The sequence below is a fragment of the Meles meles genome, chromosome 2 (assembly GCF_922984935.1).
Source record: "Meles meles chromosome 2, mMelMel3.1 paternal haplotype, whole genome shotgun sequence".
NCBI lineage: Eukaryota > Metazoa > Chordata > Mammalia > Carnivora > Mustelidae > Meles > Meles meles.
Window position 1 is genome coordinate 27,774,374 of NC_060067.1, and position 15,274 is coordinate 27,789,647.

The window sequence follows — 15,274 nt, forward strand, 5'->3', positions numbered from 1 at the left end:
TTCCGGCACTTGAACTGCTAGCAAGAGGCCGTGCATCACGCCCCGTGCTCCTCTCAGGGCTCCACGGCAGACTGACATTGGGTCAGCTACGCATCTGCTCTGTGCCTCCATTTTCTCATCTGTAAAATGGAAACATTTGAGGCTCTCCTGACAGGCTGTCCATGAAGATTCAATGAGCTAATCCTTACAAAATGCTTACAACAGGGCATGGCTTGAGTAACCACTCAAGGGATGTTAGTGTTACTACCAGTACGACTGTTACTGGAGTCCAAAGATACGTGACTGTGCCACACAGTTGGCTTGTGCTAAGCTTTCACATGACCCACCTTGAGGTCAAGTCTTCCCATTTTATGCTACATAGCTGGTCATTCTGAACTTGTGTAACTCATTACACGCTTAGCTTTTTTTAATTTCATGATGCTATGATCTGTCCCTTTCAGTTTTAAAATTTGTGATTTAACAGGTGAGAGTCATGTCCATTAATCCCTTTGGTTTCTTAATGTATTGATGGCGTTCATAGTAAGTGCCCGAAGAATCTTTATCCACTCAATGATTATCTTGAAGGATTTGTTGTAAGATACAGACCCGAAGAGTGGTTCGGTTTATTAGAGCGATTCTCTCATCTCTAGATGTGGGTGGGCCAGGAATGAGGGTAGAAATGGGAAGGTGACAGAAGGGTGGGAGCGAGAAGTTAATGACGGTGGGAAAGAAATAGCAAAAAGGCACCTCACTGACTACCTCCCTAATTTAGAATATCGGGGCTGCCACCACAGGCCTTACAATTTGAAAGCCCAGAAACGGCTTCACTCATTAATTTGACATTTTCCAGGGTCTACTATAGACAAGGCAATGAGCTAGGAGAAATAGGGGTATATTCGTATGTAAGGCAGTCCCCGCCCTCAAAGTAAGGAGAGGAGACAAGATCTGTAAATCAAAGCTCTCCTACAATGTGATGTCTGGTCTCGGTGAAGTAGATACAAACTGAAGGCCACTAGAATTCGGGGCAGAAGTGGTTACTTTTGCTGCCCTTACAGATCTTTTTCCTGGCCGAATTCATACTCTCTTTATATCCACACCTCTTGACATGCCGTTTTGCATTTCCTTCCACCATGAGCTGGGCAAACTACCGATTTTGACCTGGAGTTAGTCCACACGACTTGCCTCAGGCAAGCTGTGATGCAGAAATGAAGGCGTGCCAGTTCCAAACCCAAACCTAATGAGCTTTGTGTTTCCACTTGTGTCTCTACCGTGACCATGAGAACAGGCCCAATCCTAGATGCGGAGCCAAGAGGCCTGCACACACCAGCTTCACCGCAGCCTGGGATCTAATCCCTGTAAGAAACCCCTTACTGTTATCACTCAGTATAGCAAGGTCCTGAAATCAAATGAAGGGAGAGAACTCCTGGCCAGATAGACTTCAGTGGCTCTGGTTCCCTGATGTCAGCCACATCCAGCATCTGAATGATCTAAGAGACACACAGCCAAATAGCTCAGCGGACTCCTTCCTTCCTCAGGACTCAGAGAAAACAGATAATAAATGCCCGCTGTCTTAAGCCACTGGGTTTGGGGATTTACAATGGTGAACTGGAACACTGTTTCTGGTAGAACTGCAATACGAGTAAGCAGAATTTAGATGAGACCAGTGTCTTTTTCCTTTCACCTGAACCAAAAACAAACATTAGGTCGATAATGAAAAAAGTACACCAAATTTTTATTCCTGGGGAATCTGCCAGTTTTTCAAATATGACCACTGCTTAAAGGTGCTGAGGTTTATTTACACGTGTCACACTCATTATACTATTAAATATTCAGAAACAGATGACTTCATGTCCTGTCCCTACCAACACCGCTTACTTATAATTTATACTTAAAGAGATTACAAACAATAAAACCATGAAATCAACAAAGATGCATGTTCCTTTAAGTTTTATTTACCATAAACATTAGTAAGTGAATACAGCAAACACTGGAGAAACACTTTTTAATAATTTTTGGATGTAAAGCTTAACACTTAAAATTAGGCTGGCTCCCCCCACCCACCCCAATTCAACGTGCAGGTGTGTATCTTCATATAGGCTGACCCCAGGGCAGACAATCTCTTTACAGTTTCATAAGAGAGTACCCTTACCCTGTAACTTAAACGATTTCACAAACTGTATGTGATCCTAGTAGAATACCATCATTCAAACAGTTCTTGAAGAATATAGCCACGCAACATTCACATTAACATCTGTGTTTTTAAACATCATTTTAATAAGCCAAACCACAAGAACCCAGGTTCTAGTTTTAAATGTGTTTATGAAGACTGCTGCTGAGCTCAAGGCATGCAGATTTTCATGACCACCTAGATGAAGCTGGATATTGAAACGCCTTCAGTAGGTCCAATGATGCAATTTTTCACTCATCCCAAGTATCTCCATATTTGTTTACTTTGACTAGGAAAAAAGCACAAATAATTGATGATTCCAAACATTAACAAGTGAAAGATATTATTTCAAAGCTGCTACTATGATGCAAATTACGTTTCGGTCTCACTTTCAGTAAATGCGCATGACAGAAAGGGGCTCCCTAGACTTTTGTGAACGGAAGGTTGGACATAAATAACGATGCACTCTACCAAGAACTTTACATCAATATTTGATCCTCGTAACAACCATCCCCATTCGAAGGGGGGAGAAAATAGATTAGTAACTTGCCCAAGGTACAAACCTAATAAACAAAGCCAAAATGTGCACATGGGTCTACTTAGGTCCAAAGCGTGGATACCTTCACAGCTTTACCATACTAAGTGTGGTATATACTACAGCACATACAAAAAAATTACCAGGAAATACAAAATAATAACAAACATTTGAATTTTGTTTTTCACAAAAAATAGAGTAACAGAAATGATCACGTCTTCACGCTATGGTTAATTCATTCTTCTCCCCCATGAGCTGTAATACTATACAAGAAGGAAATGGTTTCCAATATTCCTGCATTTTACATGAAACTACATTTTGTAATAAGCTCCTTTGTCTTCTCTACTCTTTCGCTCTCAACCTCTCTCCTACATAGCCTTCCCCTGTGGATGACAACGCTTCAGAAGACTCGAGTATTCATAACCATGTAAAGCCGCCGTTCTCAAAGTAGGGACGAGGGGCCCCTCCCCCCAAGATTCTTTCAGGAAGTCTAAGTCAAACTACCACAGTATTATACTAAGATATTATATACCTTTTCCCTATTTTGCCCTCTCCCCTGGCCTTCATTCCCTCATGAGCACAAGGCAGGCTTCTAGAAGTTATATGATATGTGGTGCTGTCATTGCCCTGATGGCTAATTGATAATATGCTTGCCTTTTTGAAATTTCTGTCTTCATTTCTAATTTAGGTAATTGTCAACAAACATAATCTACACAAACTGAAGGTGAAAACTTTAAGTGATTCTTTCTGACCAAGTGAAGCTACACTGTACTAACGTCAAATTTCCTGTCTAGATTCTAAAAAAGAACATTCTAAAAAATCACCCAAACTATTTCGTAACTTTTTTCTTTAAATTATATAGAGCGCACGCCAAAAAATCCATTTTCTTCTTACAAAGAAAATAATTATTCCACATTACTGTGTCATGTAACAAAGCTTCAAGGTTGTTCAGTCAAAACCACAAATGTCAAAATCCAGCAAATCCCAAAGATCTACCTTATTTCCTTTTGTAAACCTTTATTATTGAGGCCCGACCAAAACACTTCAGATGCACTGATACATCAGTGCGTCCTATACTGTGCAGACATACAACAGAAAAGATTACAAAAATGAGAGAAATGCCACCGCCTGCCCTCATGGAGCTTACAGTCTAAATCCTCAAATTCAGAAAAAAGTACCAGTAAGTCTTTACGACAAAATGGCCACTGAATGCAAAATGTTTATGCTACAAGTTTTCTTCTAATGATAAACATTAACAGGTATTTTTTTATTATAAATCTATTTTAAAGCTGGATTTTTTACATTAATAATATGACAGCAGTACTACCCATGATTACGAAAATAGAATTCTAAATGAAGCAACCACTAAACAGAAATAAAACTGGTTCTAAAAGAACAATCATAATAAAAAATACTCAAAATTTTAATGTATTTTTGCATTCTTTGTGGCATAGGGCTCTCAAGAGGGTATCAAGGATCTCTTTCCTTCTTTTTTAAGTAATAAATAGAAAACTTTAAACAATGACACTCTAAAATTCTTCAGAAATGTCATAAAATTCTACACTGATATAGGTACAAAAACCCCTGTTCAAAATGTCTTCTTCCATTAGGAGTAAACTCGTTTCAGAAAAATTTATTTTGGCTCATGTACAGCTGCTCCAAAAGGAATGAAAACAAACTATGATTTTTAAATTTATAATTAATTATAGAGCAAAAGTACTACTGAAAAAAAGGTCAAACTCTTTGGAAGGACCCTAAAAGGTGGTTTAAGATGCATATAACTTCTATTTCAATTTCACAAAACATGTAAGAAAATCAATTTCGCTATTTGATCATGATTCTCTCATTCTGCTTCAAGTGGCATCAATCTCAGGCAACCAGATCTGGTTTTATGCATTCGATGCATCATTTAAAAAAACACTAAGTCCCAAGGTGATTTCTGATAAGAGAAAACATTCATAAGGACTTAGAATTTCTACAGCATATTAAAACTAGTCTTACTGTCTTAATTCATACCACTACTTGGACTTTATTATTTTCTAACACAAAACGGTCTTTGGAACAACTTAGAAAAGGAAGACTAATAACTGTGACAGAATGATTCTTTTTTTTTATAAGTTATTTTTGTTAACTGCGTGCGGAATTAAATCACATATTAGTATAATTAATATTTTTAACTAATGCTGCAGTTCCCGATCCTAAAGAGTAAAGTGATTCAGACTGAACTATCATACCTTCTTTTTTTGGCATTCTTTCCTGCATAGGCCTGACTGAGGGGTCAGTCTTATGTGTTAAAGTTACTTCATATGACTCTCTGTTCTTAGTCCTTAATTCCTCATATGTAATATTTTTTTTCTTAGGACTTTCTTCAGGATTGGGATCAGGTCCTAAAACAACAAACAGTTAATAAATGGTGATAAAAGGATTTGAATAAACCCAAAGCAACTAAATTTTCTAAATGCTTCTTACCTACAATAAAAACAGAATAAAGTAAAATCATCAAATTATTACCACCGTTCCAAAGGTACTCTATTTTCCAAAAGATAATTACAAAACGAAAACTTTCTTACATTTTAAGCTTTTATTTCTAAAGTTTAAAATCCACACAAAAAAATTAAAAAGTAACCATGGCCAGGAGAACTGATATCATAATATATACCAGTGCAATTTATTCTCACTAAAATACTAGTGTTTTAAACTGGAAAATTATTCACACTGTTTGTACAATTAAAAATTGTACAAAAAATATATCCTACTAGTGGCAATTAAAATTTGGCATTGCATATATTTTACTTAGTTATATTTTACATAGTTGAACATTCCTATAACCATAATCTATACACGAACAGCTATTTTTTAAAAAGTGCCATCTTTATACTTAAGCAAAAACACTTGAAATAGCTTTTGAAAAGTATAAAACATAGCCTTTGATCACGATATGCATCATTTTTACTCAGGTCTACTCGAACAATACTGTGGCAGAAAAAAGTGGCAATGATAATTTTGGCCAGGGAACCAGCATTTATTCTTTATCTCTCCCAAAGAAAGTCAAGGTGGCAACACATACATATCATCAAAGAGTTAAATACTGATGTAAAAATAGGGGAGTGGTTACTCTTACTATTAGATGACAGGAGCAAATATTAAACATAGTTTACAAAATGTATAACCAGCAAAAAATATCATATAAACATTTTAAAAGAAATGAACTAATGCTAACACAACACTGAGTCAACAACTAATTGACTTACGAAGTCTTACACACCACTCCAGAAGTCGTAATTTTCAGAAAGGTTCCCACATACAAATTGGACATATTATTTTATTAATACAATCATTATTAATTAAAATAATTTTTTAAAAAGCAGTTTCTTGTAAGTGGTATTTTGGAACTCTGCAGTAAGGTCCCAGTGAATAATCAGAATTTTCAAATCAACATAACTACACTTTAAATGTTTTCAAGCATAACCTTTTATTTTGCTACAAAGCATACTGCACTGATACAAAGCAAAAGGCTTTAAATATTAATCTGAATATTATACCATTCTTGAAAATTAAATTTTTGCTAAAAAAGAATGCAAAGAAAAATATTATAACCTTATATTGCGTTTAAAAAGCACTTGCATTTCATCATTAATGAGTAATTATTAAACTCCTTGCCCTTTACCATAAATGATATTTTTAAGATTCTGAAGGAGACAGTGTGCACTAGATTACTAGTTAAGAACCCCAAGTTCTTATTCCCACGTTGCCAACAATCAGTGAATGGCCTTGGGCAAATCACTAAACTTCTCTGAATCTTGGTTTTCTCAGTTGTGAAATACAGACATTTGACTAGATGATCTCTCTCCTAAGTTCCTTCCAGGTCTAAAACTTTTTCTCACTGAAAAGAAAATACTTCTTTGTTCCAAAATTCTGTGACAAATAATGGAAACATAAATCAGAAGATTAAGGAGAATTTTTTCCACTTACAAAGCCCAATGAAAATATTCTGCATTGTACAGGGAGCATGATTTACTACTTTGGGAACGTTATGAAGAGCTGGAAGGAATAAAATATAAAACAGCAATGACTTGAATCTGACTGTAATAAACTATCTATGATAAGTCTAACAGCAACGAAAGAGTGCCTTCTACTTTGAAAGATTAGTAACTCTATCAATTCCTAGTAAAAGCAAGCACAACCACATAGAGCAAACAGGACTTTAACAAAAGGCGAGAACGTCCTGGCAAGGGAAGACAGCAGCTGGGGCAAAGCAGAGGAAGCTACAACGGGCCCATGTGGAGAGTGGGCAGAGTGGCAAACTTGAGTTAGAGATGGGACTGAGAAAGCAGAGCAATGGATGGATAGATGGCTACTCTCAAGGACATAAAATATATTAAAATATGGGCCTTGCTGTAGTCTGTGGGCAGATACCAAAAGGCTTTTTTTGTCTGTCTGCTTTTATTTGGAAAAGGAATTGTACAACATAGTATGGAATTTTTTAGTGCAAATGGAAGGAAAGATGAAAGTCATTACATGGGAAGAAGTGATGCATGGCCAGAACACGAGTAGAATGGATTTGAACTTGAGAGACTAGGAAAATGAGAGCTGCAATGAGAACTAACAGCTGCCTGTGAAGATAAATCCTAACCACTCTCTCCTAACTTGCCCACCACCTTCTGACTAACCGGGAAGTCTTTGTTTCCAAACCCTGGTGGTGAAGAATCAAGGCTCTTCAATACCTTTCATCCACTTAAAAATATCTTTAATTGGGGCGCCTGGGTGGCTCAGTCGTTAAGCGTCTGCCTTGGGCTTGGGTCATGGTCCCAGGGTCTTGGGGTTGGGCCCTACATGGGCTCCCTGCTCCCTCCCCCACTCTCCCTGCTTGTGTTCCCTCTCTAGCTGTGTCTCTCTCTGTCAAATAAATAAAACCTTTAAAAGAAAAAAAAAAAAAAAAAAGAATGTCTTTAATTACTTTAACTTCCATTCTCTCCTGTTTCTTTTCCAAAATGTTAATACTGTCCCCACCCCAACCCGCTTTGAAGCAATGCTGTCCAATACCATTTTCTGTAACGATGAAAATGTTCTGTATCTGCACACTCCAACGGAGAAGCCACTAGCACACGTGGCTACTGAACAACTAAAATGCTACAAAGCAACTGAGGAATTGAATTTTCAATCTGATTTAATTTTAATTAATTTAAATGGCCACATGTATTTAGTGGCTACTTTATGTTCTAACCTACCTGGAAGCCCTTCTACAACTTCTGCAACATTACCTGACCTATAATCAACTTCTCCCTTCCCACCGTTTCCCCTCCCTCCCTTTAACCTATGCATCGATCCAAATTTCTATCCCAAGCAGCAAAAGTGTTCCTTTAACCTTCTTTGTTCCTCATAGTTACTGGCTTACGGTATTTGCATTAAAGCAAACGCTTTCAAAGAATATTCTATCCATAATCCCTTATCTAAAACTTGGTAGTCAGAAATGTTTCAAAATTCAGTTTCTCAGATTTTAGAAGGATATCACAGTATATAGCTTGTTAATATATCACTTAACCATACAGTCAGAGGTTTGAAGCAGCAACGCATAACCAAACATTAATATTTTGTACAACAAAATGCAAGACACATCATATTAAGATAAAGATGATAAGGTCAGGGTTTGAAATGAGTTAAGTCAGAATTCATCACCAGTTTAATTACAAAAAAAGCTTTCTAGGGGTGGCTGACTGGCTCAGTCAGAAGAGCATGTGACTCTTGATCTTGGGGTCATGAGGTCTAGTCACATATCAGGAAAATAATAAAAAAAAAATTTAAATATAGCTTTGTGGTTTTCAAAGTTTTTTGGATTTTAGGATTTTTAGTAAGGAACTGCAAACCTGTACTTCCTGATTCTTCAATTTCACCGCAAATTAGATTGAAAAACAAACAAACAAACAAACAAAAGGAAGTGAACATCTGTTAAGAGCCTATGACTTGGCAGGTATTACCTCTGATTATTTCATCTCACTCCCGAAGTTCTTTAAGAAAGGGATTATCAGCTCCATTCCAGAGATCAAGAAACTGAAGGGATCACAAAGTTACTTGCCTAATGTCCCACAGCTAGCAAATGTCAATCATTCAAATCCAGGCCTTAATCCAAATTTGATGTTGTTGCACTTACATTCTGCGATCTTCAAAGCTAGTATTTACACAAACTTCACAAAACATTTCACATGGATTTTCTCGCTTGACAAGAGTTCTGTAAGGTAGGTAATTTTCTCACATTACAGACAAAGAAGCTGAAAGCCTTTAAGACCAGCCTAACAACTGTAACCTCTCTGAAGCCCAATTTACCACTTCTTTGCAATAATCACTAAACTTGTTAGTATTTTTGATTAGTGGGACACATTGGTAATTTTTCCTTATATTTCTACATCTTCTAACAGTCTGAGAGAGTTTCTCAAGAACAAGAACCAGGTCTTACTCATCTATACTTCCTTCATGCCTAGTTGAGTGCCTGACACCTACTGGATGTCAAAAAATGTTGAATGAATGAAGACTCAGATGAACAAACATGATGAGTTTAGGCTGATGGTGGAACATACAGGTGATATCCAGCAGAAAAGGTCATCAAATAAAGTTTATACATACGTTGGACCATATAATGCTGAAACTCATTTCAAGAGAAGTTTCTACCTTGGGCAACATGATCAGTAATACCAGTGGGAGTAGATTCATTCATAGAAGCACTGAATGGAATTGGCTCGTAATGAGGAAGCATCTCTTTTTCTATGTTGTCTGCTGCTGGAGACGTCACAAAGGATGAATGACCACTCAAATTTGAGTCATATTTTGACTTCTGAGAATAGTGCCTGTAAATCATATTGTATAAGAAACGCAAATTATTGCCTATATCCTAAAAAAAATTGTTTTGAAGTATGAAGCTACTTATCTTACTTTCTAAGGAATTATGTAATTTTTACATGGTTATCTATAACAGTAAAATGAAGTCTGTTTCTCTCTGCCACAAAAACCTTACAAATAAGTTTTGACCCATTTATACAACTAAAAAACACCACCCTTAATACAGAAGAGAAATGTATATCCAATTTTCTAATTCCTAAGCTTCAGAAACCATTCTTTAAAAAAATATTTGAGAGAGAAAGAATGTGCGTGAGCGGGTCGGGGGAGGGGCAGAGGGCGGAAGAAAATCTCAAGCAGACTCCCCACTAACATGGGCTCCAAAGTAGGGCTCCATTTCATGACCCTAGACTTGAGCCAAAATCAAGAATCAGCTGCTTATCCAACTGTGTCACCCAGGCACCCCACTTTAGAGATTTTAATGTTTAAGTCCTTGGAGGGGTGCCTAAGTGGCTCAATCAGTTAACCATCTGACTCTTGGTTTTGGCTCAGGTCATGATCTCAGTCAAGGTCATGGAATTGAGCCCCATGCTCAAGATTTTTTTCTCCCTCTCCTCTGCTCCTAGCCCTGCTTGCTGGCACATGCTCTATCTCTCTCCAAAATAAATAATAAATAAATAAATAATAAATAATATTATTTGTAATACATAAATAAATAATAAATAAATCTTTTTTTTAAAAAAAGGCCTTGGAAAGAAAGAAGTATTTCAAGTTAGAAAATATGTCCAATTCCTACATTAAGGGAAGTTACTTCCACAGCTAGCAGGCCATAAACACTATTTTGCTAAAGCAGATATGTAAGTAACACTAGCTTTCGGAGTGTTTACCATTTATAACAATTTAGCTATTACATCTACTTAATTACATTATTACTTATCTACCTATCCAGATAGATAGATTCATTTATTTATACTTACGTAATTAAAACAAAACTTTGGAGAACATACTTAAAATAGTTTCCCTAATTTAAACAAAAGGATTAAGAAGTTGAAATTTAAGAAATGGGATGATAAAATTTGGGAATTCTGGGGCACCTGGGTGGCTCAGCGGGTTAAGCCACTGCCTTCAGCTCGGGTCATGATCTCAGGGTCCTGGGATCAAGCTCCGCATCGCGCTCTCTGCTCAGCAAGGAGACTGCTCCCCGCCCCCACCCCCGGCTTGCCTCTCTACCTACTTGTGATTTCTCTCTCTGTCAAATAAATAAGTAAAATCTTAAAAAAAAAAAAAAATTGGGAATTCAAAAGTAAAGTCCAAAACATAGTAATCAAAGGTATATGCCAAATTAAAATCCTTTATTCTCGTATAAGCACTCCTAACAGGATGCAACTCTATATTTAAAACAAAGACTGGGGGGTGCTTGGGTGGCTCAGTCAGTTAGCATCTGTCTTCAGCTCAGGTCATGATCCCAGGGTCCTGGGATCAAGCCCCATGTCGGGCTCCCTGTTCAGATAGGAGCCTGCTTCTCCCTCTCCCCGCACCTAGCTCATGCTCTCTCTCTCTCTCTCTCTCTCTCTCAAATAAATAAATAAAATCTTAAAAATGAATAAATAAAAATAAAACAAAGGTAGGGGTGCCTGGCTTGCTCAGCTGGATAGAACATGGTGGCTCTTGATCTTGGGATACTGAAGCCCCAAGCTGTGTGAAGAATTTATTCAAGTAAGTAAATACAAATAAATAAAAATGAAACAAAGGTAGACATATTTTACTCCCCTTTTTAAAACAAAATAGCTTTAGCTTGCTGCAAACACCAAGTTTCCAATAGTCCTTCAGGTTACACAACTGTTTCATGCTCTGAATTATGGCAATAACCAGTTACCATTTTTTTAGCTAAAATTAAAAACCGTTGATAAAAATTAGAATTTGGCCTACCCAGATGGTGAAGATCGCCGTGCCTGGCCTGAGCGTAAAGCTTCTCCAAGAGGGGAATTCTCAAGATTTCTGAACTTCTCTTGGCAAGTTTTCACGTAAGAAAGCTTTCCAGCAAAGTATCCCATGATACAAGCAACTTATTTGTAGAAACAAACAAAAAAGGTAACTCAATGTGCCCATTTAAATAAAAATCTTTCCTAAAAGAACACTTTTTTAAGAAATGTGATCTTAAATAGGTCTTGATATGGGAAAACTGAGATCACATTAGATCAGACTCAGAGTACACAGAAAGATTCTGTAGACACAGATCACTTTCACGAAAGGAAATAATCCAAAATAAAACTGCTCCAAGATATATGAATTCCACTTTACTAATTATTAATATAGACAGGAAAGATGTAGTACAAGAATTTAGAGTTCTAGCCTAGTCACAGGGATTTCAGGCCATTTTTTTTTTCCTGTACGATGGGAATCATACTATTTGCCCAGCTAATTTTGTAAGACTGTTTTTAAAATTAGGTGCAACAAATTCCTTAAAGTAATGAATTATGAAGTGGTACCTAAATGTGACTACTGTTGCCTTATGTGTTTATTTACAGTATGTAACTGAGGCTAATCTGGAAAGATTCATAAAAAGTCTCAGGTGTTCTTTTTTAAAGCAATTTAGCTTCTTTTCTATAATCAAACTATAACATGTAGATAAATTATGCTTATTTACATTTTAAAATGTAAAGAGACTTTTAAAAGTTAGACTTAATTTTAAAAGACAATTTATTTCCTCCAATAAATTTTGGACAATTTTCTTTCCTCCAAATAATTTATTTTAAAATACTATATACTTTTATAATTATTTAAAAGTAACAGTTTTATTACATTATAAAAGAAAAAAATTCTCTTTCAAATAACTTGTAATTCTTAATGCTAACAGTAAAATGCCCAAGTAGTTGACTAGTCCATTTAATGAAAATCTTAAACAAGCCAGTCAAAACAAATAACCAAATAACTGTTATGAGTTAGACAAAACATTTGGTAAAAACTGATTATTTTACTCAGGCAAGAAAGCTAAGAAAATGAGTGAACGAGTGTTGTCCATACTTACATATAAGTTTAGGGATGGAACCATATTTGGGATGACTTGAAAGGATTCCTAAAGATAAAAGAGCAGATATTTCTGAGTCACATTAACTATTAGAGATAGACACATTTAGATAAGATAATTAAGATGTCTTATCTTTTATTAAAATAGGCATATGCCAAGTTTATGCTAAAAGTATGTAAGAAAATGACAGAAGTTATGAAAAAAAAATGCAAGAAAACTATTTCTGTGAGCCATAATCTAATCTCTTCTAATGTGAGCAAAAATAGTAAAAAGTTTAGCAATACAATATAAAGATGCATCTATTTCTCAGCAGCCTTGGACAACCCACAAAGATAAAAGGAAAAATGAGGACAGACTATTTTTAAGTATTATTACCTGACTATATTAGCTCTTTCCACTACCTCAGAGAAATCTAAAAGCTACAGCTATTTAAAAAAAGAGAACCAAGTAAATTCAACATCAACTGAAATATGAAAACAATCCAAAAGACTCCACTAGCTATTAGAACAGGTGAATTTATTAGCAGGATCAACTGATACAAGGTCAATATACAAAAAAAGCTGTAATTCCTATATACCAGAAACAAACAAATCAAACCTTTCTGAAAGATACAGTTTATTATAGCACCCAAAGACATCAAAGATCCAGGTGAAATCTAATGAAAAATGTGAAGGATTGGTACACTGAAAACTACAAAACTTACTGAGAGAAATGAAAGCTAAGTAGAGGAATTATACATTCATGTCCATAAAAAGGAAGACCATAAATACTGCCAGTATGACAACTGTCCATAAAGTCATCTATAAATTCAATCCAATCCCAATTAAAAATCAAAAAGTGTTCCTAAAAGTTGAAAAGCTTATTCTGAAAATCATGTGGAAATTACAAAGAGCTGAGAACCAAGGCAATATTGAAAAACAACAGAAGTGAAAAACCGACTACCAAACAAATACCAAGATCTGTAATAAAGCTACAGTAGTCACAACTGCTGTAAATGCAAGAACAGATAGAATAGATAAAGCCATCAAAAACCAGAAGAGTCAAGAAACAGATCCATACACAGTCACTTATGACAAAGGCAACACTGCATGCAGTGAACAAAGACAGTTCTTTCAAAATATGGTGAGGGGTCACCTCTATATCCGTAAGGGGGAAAAATGTGCCTTTACCCTACCTCACACAATACAAGCGTACCTCAGAAATACTGCAGGTTCGGTTCAAGAGCACCGCATTAAAGGGAGAATCATAATAAAGAAAGTTCAATGCATTTTTGTTTCCCAGTGCATATAAAAGTTAGGTTTATGCTATCCTGTATTAAACATGCAGTAATATTGTCTTTAAAAAAGTATATAAATTAAATATTTTATTGCTAAGAAATTCTAACCATCATCTGAGCTGTTGTAATCACTGACCACCATTACAAATATGTAAGGGGAACATTTACTGTGAGAATTGCCAAAATGTGACACAGAGACACAAAAAGAACAAATGCTGTTGAAAAAAATGGCAACAATGAGACTTCTTCAAAGCAGGGTTGCTGTAAACCTTAGATTTGTAAAAACCACAGTATCTGTGAAGCACAATAAAACAAGATGTGCCCATATTCAAAAACAATTCCTGGGGCACCTGGGTGGCTCAGTTACCCATCTGCCTTCGACTCGGGTCATGATCTCAAGCATCTTAGGATCGAAACCCGTATTGGGCTCCCTGCTCAGTGTGGCGCCTACTTCTCCCTCTCTAGCTCCCCTGAGCTTGTGTTCCCTATCTCTCTCTGTCATAAATAAATAAAATCTTAAGAAAACAAAAAAACAAAACAATTCCAAATGACTTGAAAATTTAAGTATGAAAGAAAAAATAAAGCTCATAGAAAAAAGCATTAGAGATTCCTCATGTCCTGTTATTAGGCAAAGGTCTTAAAGCACATAAAGTCTTCATCATAAAAAACATGATAAATTATTTTACATACTAAGAACTACAGTTAATCAGTGGGAAAAAATAATCACAAGACACTTATCTGACAAAAGATTCACCCCTAGAAGATACAGAAAACCTCACAAAATCAACAGAAAAAGACAATCCAATGAAAAATGGACAACAGGGGCGCCTGGGTGGCTCAGTGGGTTAAAGCCTCTGCCTTCGACTCAGGTCATGATCCCAGGGTCCTGGGATCGAGCCCCACATCAGGCTCTCTGCTCCGCAGGGAGCCTGCTTCCTCCTCTCTCTCTGCCTGCCTCTCTGCCTACTTGTGATCTCTGTCAAATAAATAAAATCTTAAAAAAAAAAAAAAAAAAAAAGGAAAACAGAGCTGAACAGACACTTCACTAAAAAAGAACATATTCAAGTTAGCTATAAACAAAAGAAAAGGTCCCCAACTTCATTAGTCATTAGGAAGATACAACTTAAAACCACAGTCTTTTTTTTTTTTATAAAATTTTTTTTTTTTTTTTTAGATTTTATTTATTTATTTGTCAGAGAGAGAGAGAGAGAGAGCAAGCACAGGCAGACAGAGTGGCAGGCAGAGGCAGAGGGAGAAGCAGGCTCCCTGCCGAGCAAGGAGCCCGATGTGGGACTCGATCCCAGGACGCTGGGATCATGACCTGAGCCGAAGGCAGCCGCTTAACCAACTGAGCCACCCAGGCACCCAAAACCACAATCAGTCTTAACTATTCACTCACCACAATGGCTAAAATTCAGAGGACACGAAAAGAGGAAGCGATGGCGATAATGTGACACAAAC

General features: G+C 36.4%; 1 protein-coding gene across 4 annotated transcripts in view; it reads right to left on the minus strand.

Annotated features, from left to right (window-relative positions):
- Positions 1 to 1,909: 1,909 nt before the first annotated feature.
- OCIAD1 (OCIA domain containing 1) overlaps positions 1,910 to 15,274 on the minus strand; it is a 28,436-nt gene continuing 15,071 nt past the window's right edge. For 2 of the 4 annotated variants that reach the window (XM_045995355.1, XM_045995345.1), the window contains exons 5-9: positions 12,538 to 12,585; positions 11,439 to 11,574; positions 9,345 to 9,520; positions 4,916 to 5,068; positions 1,910 to 2,435 (exon numbers count right to left, since the gene is read on the minus strand). In XM_045995355.1, coding sequence (XP_045851311.1) covers positions 2,398 to 2,435; positions 4,916 to 5,068; positions 9,345 to 9,520; positions 11,439 to 11,574; positions 12,538 to 12,585 — 551 coding nt within the window. In that variant the 3' untranslated portion in view covers positions 1,910 to 2,397. Of the gene's footprint in view, positions 2,436 to 4,915; positions 5,069 to 9,299; positions 9,521 to 11,438; positions 11,575 to 12,537; positions 12,586 to 15,274 lie in introns of all 4 variants that reach the window. The other 2 variants (XM_045995366.1, XM_045995376.1) reach the window with 2 other exon arrangements.